The sequence below is a fragment of the Cololabis saira genome, chromosome 12 (assembly GCF_033807715.1).
Source record: "Cololabis saira isolate AMF1-May2022 chromosome 12, fColSai1.1, whole genome shotgun sequence".
NCBI classification, from domain to species: domain Eukaryota; kingdom Metazoa; phylum Chordata; class Actinopteri; order Beloniformes; family Belonidae; genus Cololabis; species Cololabis saira.
Window position 1 is genome coordinate 35,163,665 of NC_084598.1, and position 20,223 is coordinate 35,183,887.

The window sequence follows — 20,223 nt, forward strand, 5'->3', positions numbered from 1 at the left end:
TCAGGTGCTTGTCTGCTTGAACGTGACTCTGAGTCATGTGATCTGTAGGTCAGTAACTGAGAAACCAGTGTGGAGATGCTTGAGGCCGAACACTTTGACTGTCTCTTACATACGAACAGCGTGATGGTTGGGGCGCCGGCTTCTGTACATGCTCTGCATTTCCGGACTGTCTTTTTCTTTTTTTCTTCTAGCCTTTTAGAGGGGAAGGGGGATGAGGAATGATCAGGCCCGGGTGTACGAGTACCCCCTGAGTGGGGCCCCGGCTCCAGCATGAGGGGTTATGTAAGTTTTCATCTGCCAGCCCTCCTCCTGCTGCCTCAGCCGCACATTCACATTGTTATTGAGCAGAGAGGTGCACGCCGTGGTCAGCCGGTAGTCAGCCAGTCACCGAGCCACTTGATTTAAAATTAAAAACAGAACAAAGCAGTTAAATACAAAGTAAGGCTAAGAGGGGGATAGATTAACCTCCTCCGTACCTCTTTTAAAGTTGTGAGGGGATCCTGAGAGTGTGACAGGGGGACAGAGGGGACCGGCTCTTCTCTTCTCCGTAACCATGCTGCTTCTGGACGAATCAGAGTCTTTTGCAGGTGGGTGATGTTTTGTTTTGTTATTGTTTTTATACCTTGACGCTCAGCAGAGTTAAAGGAGGACTGAACTCTTATCTCAGGCAAATCGAGCAGGGCGTTTGGTGATGAGGGTAAAATATAAAGGGCACGGACGAATATGGAAGGTGAGCTGGATGTTCTGAGAAGAAAGCTGCAGAAAAGCTGCAGAGTAAGCTTCACAGATGGAGGTTTATCGGGCGAGGGACTGATCACTGCCCATCTGCCGCAGAGGGCTTCCTCATTGGGTCCTTGTTTAAAAGAAAGGAGGAAAAAAAGCAGCATGAATGGAAGGTAGCAAGGAAATTGATTAAAATAAATCATTTTAACAGTTAATAAGTAGAAAAAGGGCTATTCTTTCAGCCTTTGTAGGGTAGAGAAGGTGCATAGCGGTTGGCTGATGCTTGTTAAGTTACTTAACGTTGTTGTGTAACACTGGATCCATACCTACTTAAGCATGCAAGCTCCGTCCATCTCCTCTTCCATCTGTTCTCGCTTTTATTTTATCACCATTTCTATTCTTTCTGTCATTCTCTGTCCACTTTTCATCCATTTCCTGATGGCTTTGTCTCTTTCTACCTCACTTTTGGAGTTTTTCCTCCCATCTTTTTGCCGGCTCGTCCAACTCCCGTCCACTGCCTCTCGCTCGTGTTGTCATCTCAGCCCCGGCCTCCCATTGGCTGCCCGTAATGTTACCTAAAAGGGCCTGCGTCTGATTGGTGGATCCAGGGAGGGTTAAGCCATGCTGGAAGTGTGAGCATGTGGAGGCAGGAAAATATATGGTTCAACAGAGCAGTGGGTAAGAGGGATAAACGCGTGAGGCCGCAGGCAAGCACCGCGCCGGGCAGCAGCCGGACGCTTGACTAAAGGGATACGGCCTATATGAACAGGTTTTTATAGTAAAAACAAGTCACAATTTGATTAATTTCTTCATGAATTGTATTTCTTTTGTCAGCAAAGGCAAAACAATTATTTTTCTCTACATGAAGGTGAATAAACTTTACTGCAGGAACATCATCCCTTGATTTTCAGTAGTATAGTTTTGATACTTGAGCTGAACATCAAGATGCATTTCTACAGATTATAGACCACAATTAAAACGTTTACATCCATTTATTGTTTTAAAACTTCACTTAAAGCTGCTATATAATTGAAAAAATAAATGTAAGTTTTCTTAAGAATATACGCATCCCTAGCTTTAATACTTAAATATTACTTAAAATAATTTAAATTTATTTGTCAATTTTTTTGTGTGGTTTTTTGTTCTGTTCTTGATTAAAAAAAAAACAAACGTCCTAGGAGGTAGACTGTATATCTTTTTTTTATTCCTGTTCTACTGTGCCTTACCCCCTAATAAAAATATTAAAACAAAAAAAATATATAAGCATCCCAATCAGCAAAATAAGAATGTCAAAAGTTTAATTTATTTATTTATTGCATCTTTTCATTACATTTTTTGAGGTATTTGGTGAATAATGAGATGTTAATTTTAATTTTGTGACTCCTCTTTCATATGAAGTTATGCATTGTAGTTGACCTTTTGTTTACATGATCTCCAAAACACAAAAACGTAGATAAGAACATCCAGCATGTCCGTGCACGTGAGCGTTTGAGGCGATAACTCACATGCTCCTCTGGACTGACGTCATGTGACTGTTTCTACCAGTTTGACCATTAAAAGTCTAAAAAAAACTCCATCACAAAAGATGTGGCGAGTTTGAGGAGTCCAAGGTTAAAGTTTGCACAGTTTGTCCCCAAATTCCTCGTTAAGAATGTGTTTTCATAAATATTCCCGTGAGTACAGTCTGTCCACAAATGCTGATTGTGCGGAGAAGGAAAATATGGCATTTTTTACTGCAGTGACTCTGTGGCACAATAAGAGGAAGGAGTTTGCGAGAAGGGAGGGGGTTTCTCTTTTTCATACTGACAATTTATCTCAGTACATTAGACAGGAACAACCTGTCCCTTTTCAAGGCCTCGCTGAGGTCCAGACAATCCACCAGAGCCACCTGAAGTCCGGCAGCTTTCACAGAGGAGGATTGCTGTGCCCGACAGGTCACATGTCTCTCATTTCTCCTTCTCTGTTCAAGGTTTTTGTTTTTTAATAGAAAATAAAGCAGCTTTTTAAAGTCATAGAAATGCGTAAATGAACCTGCAGAAACTAAAACGTCACAGAAATCCACATCCCAGCATAAACAGTTAAAAGAAATATATAAAATGAAGGTTCAGGAGTATGAGGGCATTACGAATGTTTTCTGCTCTGGCGCGCCAGCAGTCAGTCTGCAGTTAAAATCTTAACTCACCAGCGTGTCCTCAGGCTTCTGCTCTCAAATTACCAGACCCCCCTGCACGGGGGACTCTGGTAATCAGCAGGTTTTTAGACGGGCTTTCAGCAGCTAATCTGCAGCCTCAGCACATCATCAGGAGGAGAGAATTTGGTTATATGGTTACGTTGCCCTGGTTTATTTTCGTTTACAACCTAGGTTTATAAAACTACCTTGTTAGAAAGTTGCTCTGCATAGAAGCAATCCTCAATGCAAGTAGATGCATCACCCTCAAAGCTCTATCGGATGCTGTTAGCTCTTCCCAGAACTCATCGACGGGTTGCATGATACTGCAGATAGACGTCACGATACAAGCTCTTTAACAGTGTGTATTCGACCACTCCCCCATCCATCATCTGTGGCAGCTCATTTTTACACATAGTCAGGGGGATCTGCTGGAGTTTATTCCAGCCCTCTTCAGGCGAACGGCAGGGCAGCACCCCGGGCAGCTCGCCGGTCCATCAGAGGACCACACACAAACAATCTCACTGCGCCAGTCCAGCCTGCATAAATCTGATTCTTATAAATCAGCAGGGTACCAGGAGCTGCCATGAATGAGTTATGCTCTGTCTCAGTTCCTGCTGCAGTTTAAGAGCGCTGTCCAAGTTTGACGAATCCTGGCTTTCAGAGGAGAGATGCGTTTTTGTGACGAATGCAGAACAGTTAATGAACTTAGTTATCTCATAAACGGCTGGGTGGCTGGTTCCAGCGCTGCAGCTCTGTGTCTCGCAACGCCGAGCTTCCTTTTGTTAGATATAACCTACATTTGGCAGGTATGTCAAGCATCTCTGCAGGGTAGTTACTTACATGTTGTTATTACTGAACAGAGGTGTCAAAAGTATTCACATTCATTACTCAGGTAGAAGTATAGATACTAGAGTTTAAAAATACTCCTGTAGAAGTTGAAGTATCAACTCAAGTTTTTTACTCAAGTAAAAGTATAAAAGTACTGGTTTCAAAACTACTTAAAGTATAAAAGTAAAAGTAATGTAAGGGGGAAAAAAAGCCATTAAGGACAAAAGCCATTGAAAATGAATGCAAATATATTAAAGAACCCTATATGTGTACTATTGAGCATTAACATGTGTTTCAGAGAGCAGGAGATATGATGACTAGTTGCCTATAAGTATTGTAATGGTGCAAAAAGTCAAACTTCAGAGGCATGTTATCATTTATCCTAACCTTTATTGGAATGTACATCCAAGTTTAGTTGCAGGAATCTGAGGGAACGGATGTAAGAACAAAACTGGACAAGAACATCTGAAACAACCACAACCAAATTCACTCTATCCGGATGGAGCAATTTAACTGGATAGTTTTTTTTAAAGGCCGAAATGAAATTGAGTAACGAGGCTGTTTTTAAAATGTAAGGAGTAAAAAGGACAGATAATTGCGTGAAAATGTAAGGAGTAAAAGTAAAAAGTCGTCTGAAAAATAATTACTCCAGTGAAGTATAGATAACCAAAATTTCTACTTAAGTAAGGTAACGAAGTATTTGTACTTCGTTACTTGACACCTCTGTTACTGAATGCATTCTGAGTGAAGGCACGAAAAAAAGGAGAAAAAAAACGTTCTGTGACTGCAAGAAAGCCATCGAGACTAAAACTTTAGAACAATCCACAGTTGTGTAAATGTAGTTGGACTAATAGAATCTAAGATAAAATAATATTTAAGGAAAGCCACTGAGGAAGGAGCTTGTTCTCTGCTACGTACTTATTCACTCACTCTTGGTGTTAGCACTTTGACATCTGACAGACTCAGAAAACGCAAGAATGGCCAGAGGAAACCAGCTAAATGAGGCCGTCTTGTCCCTCTTTGTGATGTGGGGAAGAGCTGCAACCACCGCAGGGAGTGTGCCACTCCTTGTACTTTTATCTTTTTTTCTTCTTTTTTTCTTTTTGTAACCCCAGGGTAGTCTGGACGGTTTTGGAAAGCTGGATCTCCAAACGGATTGGTCCACATGGAACATATTGCTGATTCGTGCAAGATTGAGCACGATCAGTTTTGGTCAGTCACTGGTAAATGAGATCATATTTGTAAATAAAGGAAAAAGGATTATCATATGTTTCTATCAAGGAAACATATTCTTAACAAGTCCAAAAAAGTGGGACCGTTATTTCAAACGAAGAGAGAGAAGCCCAGAGTTGCCTTTTATTCGCAGAAATGGCTAAAACGATTTGCTTCAGTGCAGAAGCTGAAATCAAGCTGACAGGCATCGTAGTCGATACGTACTTATAATTAGAGCGTCGGGGACATGGGTGGCAGTCGCCTGCATGAAGCACTGACTGCGTGGTCTGCTTTCAGAACCGATCCAGACCACCCGAACAGGAAAATAAATGGAAAAACTCCACGTTGTTGTTCAAAACCGCCTTCAGTCTTCAAACACATTTCAAGAAACTATATTAACTTCCTCTTGTAGCTGCACATTTCCATTCACCTTGTTCTCCTACCACTCTGTTTTCTCCAACTTGCAGTTTTGACTTCTTTCCCTCGTCGTCAGATGTACTTTTATCCCCAAACATTGTTTTGCACAGCTGCTCTGCTCCTTTTGTCTGTTTTCAAGCTTCACTAACGCCTCTCTTTCATCAGATGTCTGCAGTGATGTATAATGGTGGACAACACGATTGTAATTACTTCCACTGAGTCGAAACCAGTCATATCATATCAATAAATAATGTTTGAACACAACCCGTAAGAATAATAATGAGATCTGTTCCTCTGGTTTATGACGAGGTGGGTTGGTTATTAGCTGCAAGCTCTGAGAAGGCAATAATCCTCAAGTCTGAACTGCTTTTTAAATGTATCGAGGTTAAAGAGACAACATAAACTTTTCTTTCTGTCGCCTCTATGTGATGCAGTCCCTTGTTCTCTTGCTCCCTCGTTTGAATTGTTCCAACAAAATCCTTGAAATCCTTAACAGCTGTCAAGTGAGTTCACAAGATTTCCTTTACACTTAATTTGATATCATAACGCACTTACAGGACTGTCTCAAAAAATTAGAATATTGTGATAAAGTCCTTTATTTTCTGTAATGCAAAAATGTCATACATTCTGGATTCATTACAAATCAACTGAAATATTGCAAGCCTTTTATTATTTTAATATTGCTGATCATGGCTTACAGCTTAAGAAAACTCAAATATCCTATCTCAAAAAATTTGAATATTCTGGGAATCTTAATCTTAAACTGTAAGCCATAATCAGCAATATTAAAATAATAAAAGGCTTGCAATATTTCAGTTGATTTGTAATGAATCCAGAATGTATGACATTTTTGTTTTTTTTAATTGCATTACAGAAAATAAAGAACTTTATCACGATATTCTAATTTTCTGAGACAGTCCTATATGTCGGTTGTGGATCCGATGATGCAGCAACAAACTCGCACTCAGAACCCAATGTCAGCATATGTGGTGCGATGTATCATGTTTTGAGTAGGCGAGATTTCTCTGAGCTTGTTCAGGGGGCTGAAGCTGCAGTCTGCCAGCGGCTCTTATGTAACAGACTACCGTTTGACCCGTACGCCGATCACACACTGTAGCATCCTGCCTCTACACCTCTCTCCGTGTCTTCCTCTCGCTCTCATCTTCCTCCTCTGCAGCGGCGGTGGCACACTGGCCTACAAACAGCCGCTTCCACCTCGCCTCACCCCTCTGCTGCTCTTTCCAATCGCATCGTCTCTCCGTCTTCTTTCTCTTTTCCCTGTTTTTCATGTTTGTCTCGCAACGCCTGATTTTTTTTGTGATGCGCAGACTCGTGTGCTGCCCCGCTGACGGGAGGGTTTCATAACTCACCTGTCCTGCTCTAATAAAGCGGGTTAATAACTAATTCAGGGCAATCTGTTACGTGACTGAGGTGTGTGTGTCTGTGTGTGTCGCTGTGCATGTTTGTGTTGTTTGTTTGGTCATTTTGAAAGATTATTCTCAAGGGTTTTTTCCTGTTTTTCTGAAAAAAGTATGTAGCCTTGTTAAATTTTCCATCCGTCTCATCAAAAGCTTTGAGAGGAAGCACTTAAGCCAAGCCCGCCTCTAATTACATAAAAAAAAAAAGTATCTGTACTTGTATAACTTTGTCCAATCGGTTGTTTCTTCCCACGTTATCGATCTGTTTATCTGTCTTTTTTTATTCTTTTAATCCGTCCTCCAGTTGATCTTTTCCTCATCCGGACACTCTCACATCTTTCCTGCTGGTTAAATTTGGCCAACAGTCCTTGGAGTTCAGTAAACAGTGGAGGGAAGGTGGAAAACCCCAGCACTGCTGGTACATGCCGTTTAGAGTCGCTCCCATCTGTGGAGGCGTTTAAAAATATGTTCAGAAGTTGTCTAAATGTCACCACGTTCCCCTGAGTTTGCCAGCTTTCCCCGAGTCCTGCGTGTCGGTGATGCGCCGCATCTCTGCGTACAGGACGTGAGGTCCGTGTGAACATGCTGGTTGTGTAACAGCCAGAGGCAGCAGTTACATAAGCGTCCCTTCTCGTTCAAACGGCCTCGACAGCAGTGGCCTGTCTGTAAGGCAACTCTGTCTGAGTGAGACTGAAACCGTGTGTCACTGACGCAGCTAATCGCAGCCCAAATAAAACATTTTATTGTGCGCAGCAGCTTCCTACAGCCCCTTCAGGTGGAAATAAATGAGGAGTTTTGTACACAAAACGCTGACCTTGCATTCAGCCTTCACAGGTCTCATTTTTATCATTTTTATTTTATTTTATCATCTTAATCCCTGTTTTTTTTTGCCATTTCGAAAAATTTGAGTTGAAAACTGCTGCTCACTGTGGCATAAAACTAGATTTTTATCATCTGAATTAAGCATCTTTGATTGTTACATCAGTTTTGTTTCTCTAGAAATGTCATTTTTGTGTTTAACAAGTTGGATATAAATGCTTTCAAAATGATATAAACATTACGTTCATGTTAAAATTGAATTGATTGATGCAGAAAGGACTGATTCAGGAGACTGAAGGACTGATTGTTGGGACTGCCCATCAGTTTTGGTTCTTTTAAATACAGACTAAAAGAGAGATGTAAGTACGCCTTGGACCGCCATCCATGGTGTCTGGATGAAAGTTTTAAGAACTTGAGTTCAGAATTGAGTCCACTTTTGTTTTCGCGTTGTTGGATATTGCATGAAAAGAGCAGGTCTTACCAAGAACTGAGGAAACCATAGTTGCTTAAAAAAGTTGCTTGTTAATCAGTCTGCCAAAACATGCATGCTTTACTGTCTGTTGGGGGATTTCTATTAGCGTAAGTGTTATTACAGGGTGTTATTACAGGGCTCTGTTACAAGGATCGGTTCTGCAGTGAGAATCCTCGGGTACTTCTACTCACCCTGGTTTGGGTATGGACTCAGAAATCACAGAGTGACGGGTGCCATTGCTGGGATGTTGTTTAGCCGTCTCGACGTCCCTTTCAAGTTCAAGCTGCTACCATTGGAGTTTATGCAAACAGCAAACTCATCTAATTTTTTCTGCATATTTTTTCCCATTTTTTTTCTTATTTATCAGATTTTTTGTTTAGTAGGTTTTTGGCAACTTCTGGAAATGGCGCACTACTGCCACCAACTGGTATGGGGTGGTAGTTCCATAAGTCAGTGGATCCTACCGGGTCCGCCAATGTAATAATAAAGTAGCAGCTTTTGAAATTACTGAAGAGGAGGTTCCAGTTACCCCCAACCTACACTGATGGAAACCTACCACAGTGGAATAAAAATACTTTATGTTTAATTGGCTTATTTAGGCTCAGATGCTTTGATAATGATGCAAATTCAGCCAAAGAAATTCTATTTTTTATTTTATATTTTCTTTAAATTACTTTTTGTCACTTAAGCAGCATTTTCTCTAAACTTTTCAGAGCTTTGGAAACCTCTGAGCAACGTCGCTACTTATTTTAATATGAGGGCCGTACAGTTTTCTATGATTATGCAGAAACACAAATATTAATCAGTCATCTGGAAAGAGGCAGTTATCAGTAACAGAAGTGGATTCACAGCTTTGGATGGTAGCATGTTGAATATCTACAGCAGTGGTTCCCAACCTTTTCCAACTCAGGGCCCACTTTTATGTCTCAAAAATGTTCGCGGCCCATCTCCGACCTTTTTTAATTCTCCCTGTTGCTAGCCAGCTATCCATCTTTATACTCCAGTTTCAGGTATCAGCATCAAACATAAATAAGTCGGGCCGCTCGGTGGCGCAGTGGGTTAAGCAGCGGGCCATATACTGAGGCTACAGTCCTCCTCCTGCAGCGGTCGCGGGTTCGAATCCAGCCCGCGCACCTTTGCTGCATGTCTTCCCCGTTCTCTCTCTCTACCCCTTTCCAGTCTACATCTCCAATAAAGGGCCACTAGAGCCCAAAAAAACCTTTAAAAAAAAAAAAAAAAAAAAAAAAAAAACATAAATAAGTCAACTGCAATGCAGTCCCACTGCAAAGTGGTACGACCAATAACAACAAAAGTTCCTATCGCTCATTTGCTTGTCACATGTCTAATACTTGAAGGAAAACAAAACAAAATAATGAAAATAATATTTAAACATTTTAATATCATTTTAAACATAACTGAGTTTTAACATTTAAAACATTATTGTGTATATTTTTATATAATTATATCCCCCCCCACAAAAATCATACTTTTTTGGAAATGATTTGGCGGCCCACTTGCAATACCTTTGCGGACCACCAGGGGGCCGCGGCCCACAGGTTGGGAATCACTGATCTACAGGTTATGTTTGTCAGCAAGCGGCGTCCTATGTTTCACCAAGCCCTTAAACTTTTATCTGAATCCGGGCGTAGGGGAGGAAAGTTAGTGCAGAGAAGAAAAGGAGAGCAGATGAATAGAGGAGAGGGCATTAAAGGAGGGAATTTAAATTGAGATGAGTTCAGCAAGGTAACTGAGCAGGTGGAGGATGAAGATATAGTGGGAGAGCAAAGTGTTGACAGCTGGAAGGAAAGAGAGAAAGCGGAGGTGGAAGGAAAACGAGTGAAGCGAGGAGTGTGGTAGAGAAACTGAAGGTTATATAAAGTTATTAACAGAAGTACAGTAATTAAAAAAGACTTGCCACCTACACTTTTAGACTTTTATTCTCACCCTTAAGCAGGGCCAGAGTGTGGGGGTTCTTTTATAAGTCATTTTACCGAGAAACCTGAAAAGATTCCTCGGTAATTCATAATGATAAATATCAGTTCCTCGTTTGGTTTCATAGTTTATTGGAAGTTAATCAAATGGACATGTATAAAAAATATGTAAATCACTAATGGTAGAAAGCTGTATCTTCAAATAAGACAGTTAAAGCCAGAAGAGACATGTGTCTGTGTTTTTACTGTTGAAGAAACTGGGAACACATTTCTTTTCCTTAACTTCATCAGTGATGGATTACACACATGCAAGATGTCTCTCGTGTTGTTGTCCGCTTGTCCTTTCTGTTGTTTTTTTGCTGTTCATATCACTGTCATGCAGTTAATACAGCCAGTGGGATCAATAAGTGGTTTATTTTTATAATTAATTGGATTTCATACAATGAGAGTGGATATGAACCTTTTCATTAAAATGCGCTTAACTTTTTTCCTTTGTTTTCTTCGGTGAGGTCATGTCAGGAGAGTTGGAACAGCTTCTCCATCTCTTTCCTGGTTACCAAGGTGACACAGCGGGTCCAGGGTCAGATCGTTGGTGCTCGTGTTTGTTATAACAGTGTGTGTTGGTGGCGAAACAGATTTAAGAATACAAATAAATATATGTAAAGCGTGGTTAAGTGTCTTCAACCTGTTAGGTTTAGTTTTTTTAGGAGACCCAGAAGACAGGCAGGAGCTTATTTCCAGTACTGATGATAGTAATTAGTGGAGTCAGAACATTTTTGGCCAGACCACAACGGATAAAGACGTATTACGACGTCTTTGTGTCATAGAGTTGTTTGTTTCCCTCATGTGAAAAAGAAAGTCCACCTTAAGGTTTCATGCATCAGGATATGAGAAAAAAGATACAACGCATTGCTGATATGCTCTGCACAACCAAATATCTCAATGTTGGCCTTTCAAAAGGATATTGATCCAGAGTTCTTGTTGCGGATGGTTCAAATGCAACTTTGCAAACCCAAGGCTGTGCTACTGTTTGTTTTGTTATCTTTTTCAGGAAATCCTCCCAGACAAGCCATGTTAGTGTCGCCTTTTCCTACGTTATTGTCTGAAATTGAAGCCTGATGAGATTTCTGGGGTATCTCTGAGCAATGCATTAACTGACCTTGGTTGGTTGTATATACCCTTGAAAAGACTTGCAGCTGCCTCTGATGTTTACCCCTTTCTCAGTGTGGAATTAGATTAAATTGTTTGTTAATGGATTTATAATCCTCCTTTTGATTGATTGGATGGCAACAGTTGCCCCTTTAAGATCACGGCTGATGTCTTCCCTCTTTGGCAGCGTGTTAACATAAGCCTGAAGGCTTCAGCAAACTACCAACACTTCTTCTTTTGTAGAGGCCCTCATACTTCCAGATGATCAATGAATCTGTATTTGATTAGCATCATCTGCTTAACTTCTTTGTTCACATGCTTTTACACACACATCTTCTGTATATCGGGTCCGTTTATTTTCTTTTTTTGTGTGCAAAATGAGTCAAAGTTTTAATCTGTGGCTTGGTTTGTCTATTTTTAGTCTGTTAAAGTACTTTCACACATGAAAACCTTCAAATATGAACGAGGCATGACTTTTTTTTTTTTCCTTTTCCTTCGCTCGTCATAATTGTCCTCTTTTCTTCTCGATGACGCGGACGGACGTCAGGGATTGGCATTTATTTGGGTCGCATGCACTGACGTCACATTGTCGTGGTTTAATGTTCGTCAGTACAGTTTGAAGAGTTATATAAAAGCTTAACGCACACATAGATGGGGTTATATAACCTCGTGGTTGCAGGGGATGTTTCCCCCGGTGCAGATGCACAAAAGTACACGCATATCATGGCTTTATTAGCAACGCCGCTGCGTTCTTCGTGTGTCAGTATATGTTGTTGTGTCTGCTGCCCACAGGGAGCGTTAAAGTTTTAGAAAACCTGCTGCGGGTCCTGATGAGTCCGTGTTTCATCAGGACACTCAGTCACACGCTTCTGCTGCTGGTTGCATGTCTGTTATGGAAGAGGTCAAGCGTTCTCTCATTTCCAGGCGCTTCCTCCAACTCATTTTGCATAAAACTGTCTGCAGTTGTGTTGTTTCCTTCTCCAGATTACATGTTGCGCAGTATTGGTTTGATTTGGTCACCTAGCAACAGGTAGTCCTCCAAGTTAAATTGTCCCCGTGAGATAACACCTCTAAATGAGGCGGGCAGCTCTCCGTGGCTGAATTTAGAGCAGGATTTAAACTCAGTTACGCTGTTTTTAGCTGCCTCTTGGTTCCTCAGATCGTTCTGAACTCTGAAATGAGTGTTCAGTTTCTGGAAAATGAAAGTATTTGTTTGAGAAGCACAGCTAAAAGCACTGAGATGACAGAATCAGGATTACAAGTCATGTGAGAGGCTCTCGGATGTCAATTATTTTTTCCAAAAGGGCAATAATTAAACAAATTCCGGAGGTGAAGGATCAACGCTCCAGTCTGAACTCCTGACAGGCTCCCGAACCCTTTGATGGAAGTTCATTATCTGCTCTGAAACGCGTTACGCCCTGCAGCATTGAGATGGGTGCTTTTAATTCAGCTAATTAAAGCAGCACAAATAAACCTTTTGCAATTTCTAGCCAGCAGGTCCCTCGATAGGAGGTTAAGTCGCTGTTATGATACTGTGTCATTTATTTGGTCCCTCACTTGTTTTCTCTTCAATCATTACTTTTTATCGTCTCTTATTTTCCAACTGTAGGCTCTGTGAGCATGTTTTGTTTTTGTGTTTATGTCATCGCAAGAGATTACTGGGTTGAGAGTCCAAAGGTTTTTGTTTTTTAGGGGGTTTGTGGCTGTTTTTCGTCAATAGCATTGACAAAGGATCGTGAGAACTAGACTACACTTCCCAAAAGTAATCAATTATCCCTTCAAATGAAATTGAAACTGATGTTTTGAAGGACATGAAGTAAAGTGCTGATTTATACCATTATTCATGTAGGGCCCTCAAGGACCATTGGGGCCAAGGTTATAAAAATACTGCCTTTAGCATGTCTGAGAATTTGTTCACGACCTCTGAAATATGTGAACTCTCGAAGGCTTTAAAGAAAACAAAAGCTTGAATAAGTGAACTCCCTGTTTCCATGTAAGCTCTGCATCAGCGGCGGTGGTGCGTGTGGGCTGCAGCCGTGACGAGTGGATGTGAGGACTAGAAGCTGGCCAGCCTGGCAGCAGAAGCGGATTAACGGCCGGTTCCTAGCTCATATCACATCGTCGAGCCAGTACCAGCAAAGCGTGCTCTCGTGTACTAGAGTTTGAAGTTCTGAGCCCAAAAACTGTGTGCCTTTCAAATATGGTGCTGCTGGTCCTGAAGCACAGACCTAAAACTCACCAGCCCTACAATGTATTCATCAATTTCAGTTAAGTCTAGATCAGGGGTCGGCAATCCAAAATGTTGAAAGAGCCATATTGGAGCAAAGACATAAAAAACATGTATCTATATTAGTTAGAACTGGGGGAAGATTTTTTTTTTCATTATGCACTTCGAGAAAAAAGTCCAAATGTCGAGAAAAAAGTGAAATATCGAGATTAAAAACGAAAGGAAAAAGTAAGAAAAAATAGAAAAAAAGGAAAAAAATGGAAAAAAAGAAGAAAAAGAGAAAAAAACAAGAAAAAAAGGGAAAAAAGGTCAAACATTTTTTTTAAAGCTCCAGGGCGCTACTAGGACGGCGCTTAAGAGCCGCATGCGGCTCTAGAGCCGTGGGTTGCCGACCCCTGGTCTAGATGTTATTAAGGTTGAAGGAAAGCACTTATTACCTATGGTTAAGACTGTTTTATTGTCTTTGTGTAAATTGTACCAACAAAGCAGAGAAAAAAGGATGGCAGCGATGTGCAGAACGCAATTTAGTGATAAAGTTGGGGACTGCAAGAAAAAAAACTGAAAGAGAAGGCACAAATAAATGATTTTCTAAATCCTGCAGCATTGCTTTGGCTCCTTAGCCTTTTTTTTTTATTCCCCTTTAAAACCACAATTCAGCAGGTTTTGAACTGAGGGTGCAGTTTAGAAGCAGCAAATACTGTCATTTCTCTGGTAAGATTGTTTCTATTTTTTGATTGAACAATAGAATGATTGTAATTTCACTGCTTAGATAGTAAAATAGATTATAGACAGAAGGCATGAATGCCTGAAGTGTCAGAGGCATGATTGTTGCTCAGTTGTGTGTTGGATATTCAGCTATTTAGCTTCCAGTGTCACTGGCTCCACAACTATGTGCTTCATTACCTCTTCATGACAGCAGACACCAGCAATCTGTCTCTGTATATATCATCATCTGCCGAGGTGTTGAGCGGAGCTGAAGCATCCCCAGAGGGCCTGAACGCCCTGTAGGTTGCTTTAGCGTTGTTGTTTTTGTAAAATTAACCCAAAGAACCGGCATAACTTGGTCTGGCACATCTGGATCTGCCTCAGACAAGCTCTGCCTAAAGTGTCGGTGTAGATGCTTTCAGCTCTGCCTGCTACACTCACTTGCGTTATCGATAATGGACATTTGGGCTAATGGGAGATTTGTGATCATTTTCTATTCTACAGTACGTAGTATAAGTGCTTTAGGTGCACTCAAATCCTGTGTTGAAGAATAGTTTGCTCGGCACCTAAAGTGCATGCGTGTGCGTGTGTGTGTGTTTATTTGCAAGGACCCAAGAGGTTTTCGGTTTCTCGTCTCCTCCATGAGGAGAATTGAACTATTTATTGGTTATGTAACTTTTTTTTTTTGCCTCCATGTGAGCGTGTTGTGTAAGTGGTTGGGTCGTAAAGCCGTGCAACTCTTTTAAAGATGTCTTTGTGTCAGATTCAGTACATTTCATGTGTGAGTCTGACTACGTGCGAGGCGCTTCACCTTGCAGTCTCCCAGACGGCACTCGTAAACACGCAAGACGCAGCTGCTCAGTTACAAATGGGAATCTATTTTCTCTTCAAATCAGATGGATAAATGTTTGGTGGATATGTGTTACGGAGGTTATGCAACTTGTTTTTCTGCATGTTCTGCACTGTCCTTTCTCTTGAAGTGGACTTGCTAGACAAGTATTTGTCTACACTGTGGAGCAGCCGCCTTTTAAAGCCGCTATATGTAGGAATCAGTGCTGCACCGGTGAGTGTAGAAACGACCCACGATCGCCCGACGTTTTCAGCCAACCCGACCGTTTGATAAACATAAAATAATACCAGACCCGCTACGCAACCCATATTTAAAATAAATCAAGTAAAATAGATAAAGGTAAGCTCTTGATTAGTTGTTTGAGGTGTTGATATATTAATGTTCCATTATGTATATCGTCTATAGATGTCCGTCCGTGATTTTACCGCATAAGGAAGACATTACGTCTCGCGCCAGCATTATTATAGGACTATAGTCTATTGCCCAGACTTAAAAGGGTTGTCCTGTATTCTTGGGTTTATCTGAAACAGATCGTTGCTGTTATCCATATATAAAACCAGCCATTGTTGACAAACTTCTTAATTAATCAGAACTTTCAAACACAGATTCATTCCAACAAATGAAACATGAATTATAACTTAATTCATAATAATAATAATAATAATAATAATAATAATAATAATAATTTATAATAATAATAATAATATTAAGTATGAACACAAAAGATCATCTAAACTTGGCTACAAGCATCTTATTTCCCTGCACGAGGAATAATTTTTCTAAAAAAAGTTTGCATGTATTTTTTTGTCAACATTTAAACTTGAAACTAATGAAGGTCTCTGGCCCTCTGGCCCTCGAATCACATGACTTTTCGGTTTGGACTGATTTGATCAGAATGAGTGTTAATCAGTGTTAATTAGCATCATAGTAGCATAAGCTAAGCCAGTTGCAACGTTAAGCTACACAGTACCAGGAAAAAGAGGCTTCAGAAGAGATAATCTATGGATGACATAACAGGACCAGTTCCTCTTATTCAGTCCATGGTCTCAAGTTATCTATGATAATTTGCAAATAATGTGCACATATTGTCTTTCCCCCAAAGGAAAGATCTCAGTTGTTGATCTCAGCTATTTACCATATCGCTTTAGAACGGGATGTACACCATCCAGCTCACAGATGGACATGTTATTCTTAGAACTTCCTTTCATCTTAACTTTTTATCTCTACAGAGTTTCAACCAGGCAAGGCAAGTTTATTTGTATAGCACAATTTAACACAAGGTAATTCAAAGTGCTTTACATCAAAATTAAAAGCGGCAAGACGTAATTAAACAGTAAATAACAAATAAAATGAAATAAAATTATAAGAAAAGAGGTAAAATAATAAGAAGCACAAGTTGTTAAAAAGTAAGGGCAGTAGAGTACAGCAGGTACACATTCTTAAAATGGCAAGAATTACGTTTCTACACGGTCAAAACGTACAAAGACCGGGTCAAATACAGTATTAAAAAAGTAATCTGTAACAATTCGTATGGTGAATTAAACCAATTTGACAATTCTATGCCACAATGCCTGTTTCCAGGTCTTATTTCACACAACTGACAAGAATTACGTCTCTATACGGTCAAAACGTACAAAGACCGGGTCAAATACAGTATTACAAAAGTAACCACATCAGTTTACAGGATTTTACAATCAAAATTCCAATCTCACATTTAAATAAAAACACCACTGTTGTCAAGACATGTACCGGTACTTGTTTTCCTCTGTGTATTTTTTATCCTAAAACCAATTTAGTTGGCTTGGAATATTTGGACCTGCACATTCGAGATCAGTATTATTGATGCAAGTGTGCAAAGACATCATATCTGTGCAGAATGTTTGTCTAACAATTGATAAAAGCCTATTTTGCTACAGATTTCATAAAGATCCTTTTTTTCATGGTGGTAAATCAGTCCTGAACTCGTCCTTTTGACCTGAGCAGCATAAACAATCAGCTGCATCTTTGCACATGCAAGTGCTTGTTTGTGTTGCGCTCACTCGTTATTATCGCGCGTGTGCGTGCGTGTGTATGTGTGTGTGTGTGTGTGTGTGAGAGAGAGAGATTTGACGACCACTTCTGTCTTTGAAGTGCACCTCTCACTTTTATGTGGAGTGATGACCTCTCTTTCATCAATCTCCCCTTTCCAATTTCCTTTCTTTTTCCTGCCCCCTCAGTGTGTGTGTGAGTTTGTTTCTGTTCATGCTTTGTGCACTTGAGGAACTGTTATGCAACTGTTTTGTAAGGTAGGTTTGGACAAATGGAAACCGGAATAAACAGAGTAATCAAGTGAATTCAAAAATTACATTTCTGGCAAATTTAAAACAAAAAAAGAACAAACTTGTTTTGCTGTTTCTGTCTTTATATAATGTAATGATGGTAATTTAAGTTTATCTTGTGTTAATTTGAATGAAATTGCTTCAGTTTTCTATTTTCTGGACATGTATGAGATGTTACAATGCTGCATTCGTGACGGCATCTAATGTCAGCATGAAAGTAAAAGCTCAGCGAAATAAACATCAGCACTTATTATTCCTTTACAACTTAAGGAACAGCACGTATTTAACATCTGAGGCTAATAGCTGAACATAAACATAGTTTTCAGACTTCATTTACAGCTTTTAAGAAAGTTGGAAGATCCTTGTACGATCTACAACTGCTCTGAGTGAAGCTTGCGTTTGCCTTTTTAGTATTTATTGTGGAGGGAGGCAACTGGTTTCTTAAAGGAAGAGCCGAGTTTAAATGGGACATATTCAGTTTAAATATGTCTCTATTTGGGTGTCTGAAGTGACAACCGAAAACCAAAACTGGAACAACTCTGTGACTAAAATTATGTCCTTGAGTGTGCTGTTTGGAGCTGCAGGGTTCTGTGACATCACAGACTCGGAGCTGTATCCAGCCTCCACGTATGATCTCCACCTAAGTTCACATCATGCATCATTTCACAACTTTTGCAAGTTAATTTATTTTAGAACTCCTGGAAAGAAGACTATTAACATGTCACACACACATAATGGATGAGCAACCAGACCGAGACATTTTCTGCCACATAGAAACACTGTAGGGGCGTTTTACGTAAGTTGTTTTTCAGTTCACACTGAGCTCATCACCAGCCTCCATTCCCTTTTATATCAAGGCTGCGCATGTGTGTGTGCCAGGTTTCCCACAGTGAGCACATCTCACATGCATTTCTCTGCGCGTTTGTGTTGAAACCGATAATGTACGTGTTGGCAGGAAGTCCCTGTTCGTCTAGCCGTCCCAGGCAGGTTTTTGTTCGGCTGGACCTGCCCACACGTTCTTGATAAATGTTCTTGTATGAGCGGCTGTCCCCAGGAAACAACACACGCGTCTGTGTGTCAGCATTTGTGTCCTGTCTTGTGTTTCATAAGCCGTCCATATTTGTGATCCAGCTCTTGCATAAGCCTCGATCACCGTGTTTCTGGCCGAGAGAGAGAAGAGCAGGGGAGCAACATAAGAGAGGTGAAAGTAACATCCGGGCAGATTAAGAGAAATGTGAGAAATCTAGAGGCAAAGTTGAGTTTGCAAAAAAGCCAAAATAAAGTTGTCACATGTCTTTTATGTTGTTGTGATGATGCTGATAATTTTAAAGGTTCATTTGAAAACGCAGATGCTGACAGATGACTGCAGCTCAGTAGATCAAAGCAGTTAACTGCAACACTAGAAAGATATCTTAAGCTCCAAATCAAATATTGACGAATTTAAGAAAACTACAGTGAATTTTGAATACAGTTGCATTTTAGCTTTTAAACAAATCTTTGTAATAATTTTAGAAAAATTACCTTTGGGCGGCTTAAAGCAGAAAAAACATGTCTCTCCCAACCCCGTTTTTTGTTTTTGACACCTTCATCGTACCAGTAAACCACAAATCAACTATCTGCAGGGGGAACGACGGGGGCCTGTCATAAGTGTGATTTCCTGTGGTCAGGATCACGCTGCTCACTTTTGAGAAAGAATAACTCGTGGTTACCAAGCGGCACAGACAAGTCCACAACCACACGAATGCAGTGCGCAGCAGATTAATCTATACACCTTTATTTCTGAGGTTTGAGTCATTATAAGACATCAAAGTCTGGTCATATTAGATGCCGACTGCAAAAATCAAATAATTGGCTGAGCGTGGCTGCAGTTTGATTGGTACCGTAGCCTGAAAAGTTGAATATTTCCCAACGTCTGACGTGAGCAGCGCCTCCGAAGTAATTCAGCTCAGTAGAAATTGTCACCTCATTCAGAGTGAATTATGCAAGCAAAGCGTTGCAGCTGGATGATTTTAGATTAAATCTTGATCTTGGATCTGCACAGCGACTGTTGGTTCATATATTGAATAAAGCATTGATTTACTCTGCAGTGACGGTGGGGAAGGTGTTGCATCCACACTTGTGAGAATACTGTTATCACTTAAAAATACGTTCACCTGCATAAAAGTGAAGGCCGAGCAGATTTGCTGCAGTAACTTGCATATTTGACGTTTGCCGGTTATAATTGATGAGTGTGAAACCTTGAAGTGTAATCTTTGAGATCAGGGCCGGTACGGCAGTAGCAGAGGCGTCTTAAATAACCTGGTTACCCGATGACACTGTTTCAGCGCGAGGGCCTGTCCTGAATGCAGCTCGTCCTATTACACTCGGTGATTCTAGCATTTCGAGTTGTTTATCTGTATCAGTGAAATGCTGCTTCGAGCCACTTCCCCTGAGTCATCCAGTATTATAAAACGCTTAGTTATGCAAGCGTTTCAGCTGTCATGACTTGGCAGATGCTGGATTTTTCCAAAAATCACCTCTGGCTTTTTTTCCCTCATTAATAGAAATTCTGCTTTGTTTGCGTATAAACATCAGTCTGTGGGGAAGGTTGGGGTTTATTTTCAGGATGCTTGAATGTTGCTTTCATAAATGTGTTAGTTGTCCTTGCTCATCTCAGATTTGAGCCTATTCTTTATCTATTAACATAAATTACAGTCTAGTGGGAGTCGTAGCTGTCAGAAAAAGGAAAAACAAGGTGATTTTAGCAGCTTTCTCTCGAGACTGGACTTGTTTGTTTTTTTTAAAGTGTGGTGCATTTTTCAGCACCACTCTTGAATGCAGTGAGCTTTTATATAGAGATCCAACAAATCCATTATTCCTTCAGTTAAAATTGTTGAAATTTCATGAACTAGTAGACTATAGTATTCTGCAAATTATGTTTAAAGCTCATAAAAAAACTTTACCAGTCAACATTCAGATAAGATTTGAAAAAAGAGAAAGCAAGT

At 40.4% G+C, this 20,223-nt stretch overlaps 1 protein-coding gene across 1 annotated transcript in view; it reads left to right on the top strand.

Moving 5' to 3' along the window:
* Positions 1-347: 347 nt before the first annotated feature.
* The window catches only part of LOC133457428 (helicase ARIP4-like), a 41,884-nt gene continuing 22,008 nt past the window's right edge, over positions 348-20,223 (top strand). Inside the window, exon 1 of the mRNA XM_061736700.1 lies at positions 348-587. Within this exon, the coding sequence (XP_061592684.1) occupies positions 554-587 (34 nt within the window). The 5' untranslated portion in view covers positions 348-553. The remainder of the gene's footprint in view (positions 588-20,223) is intronic.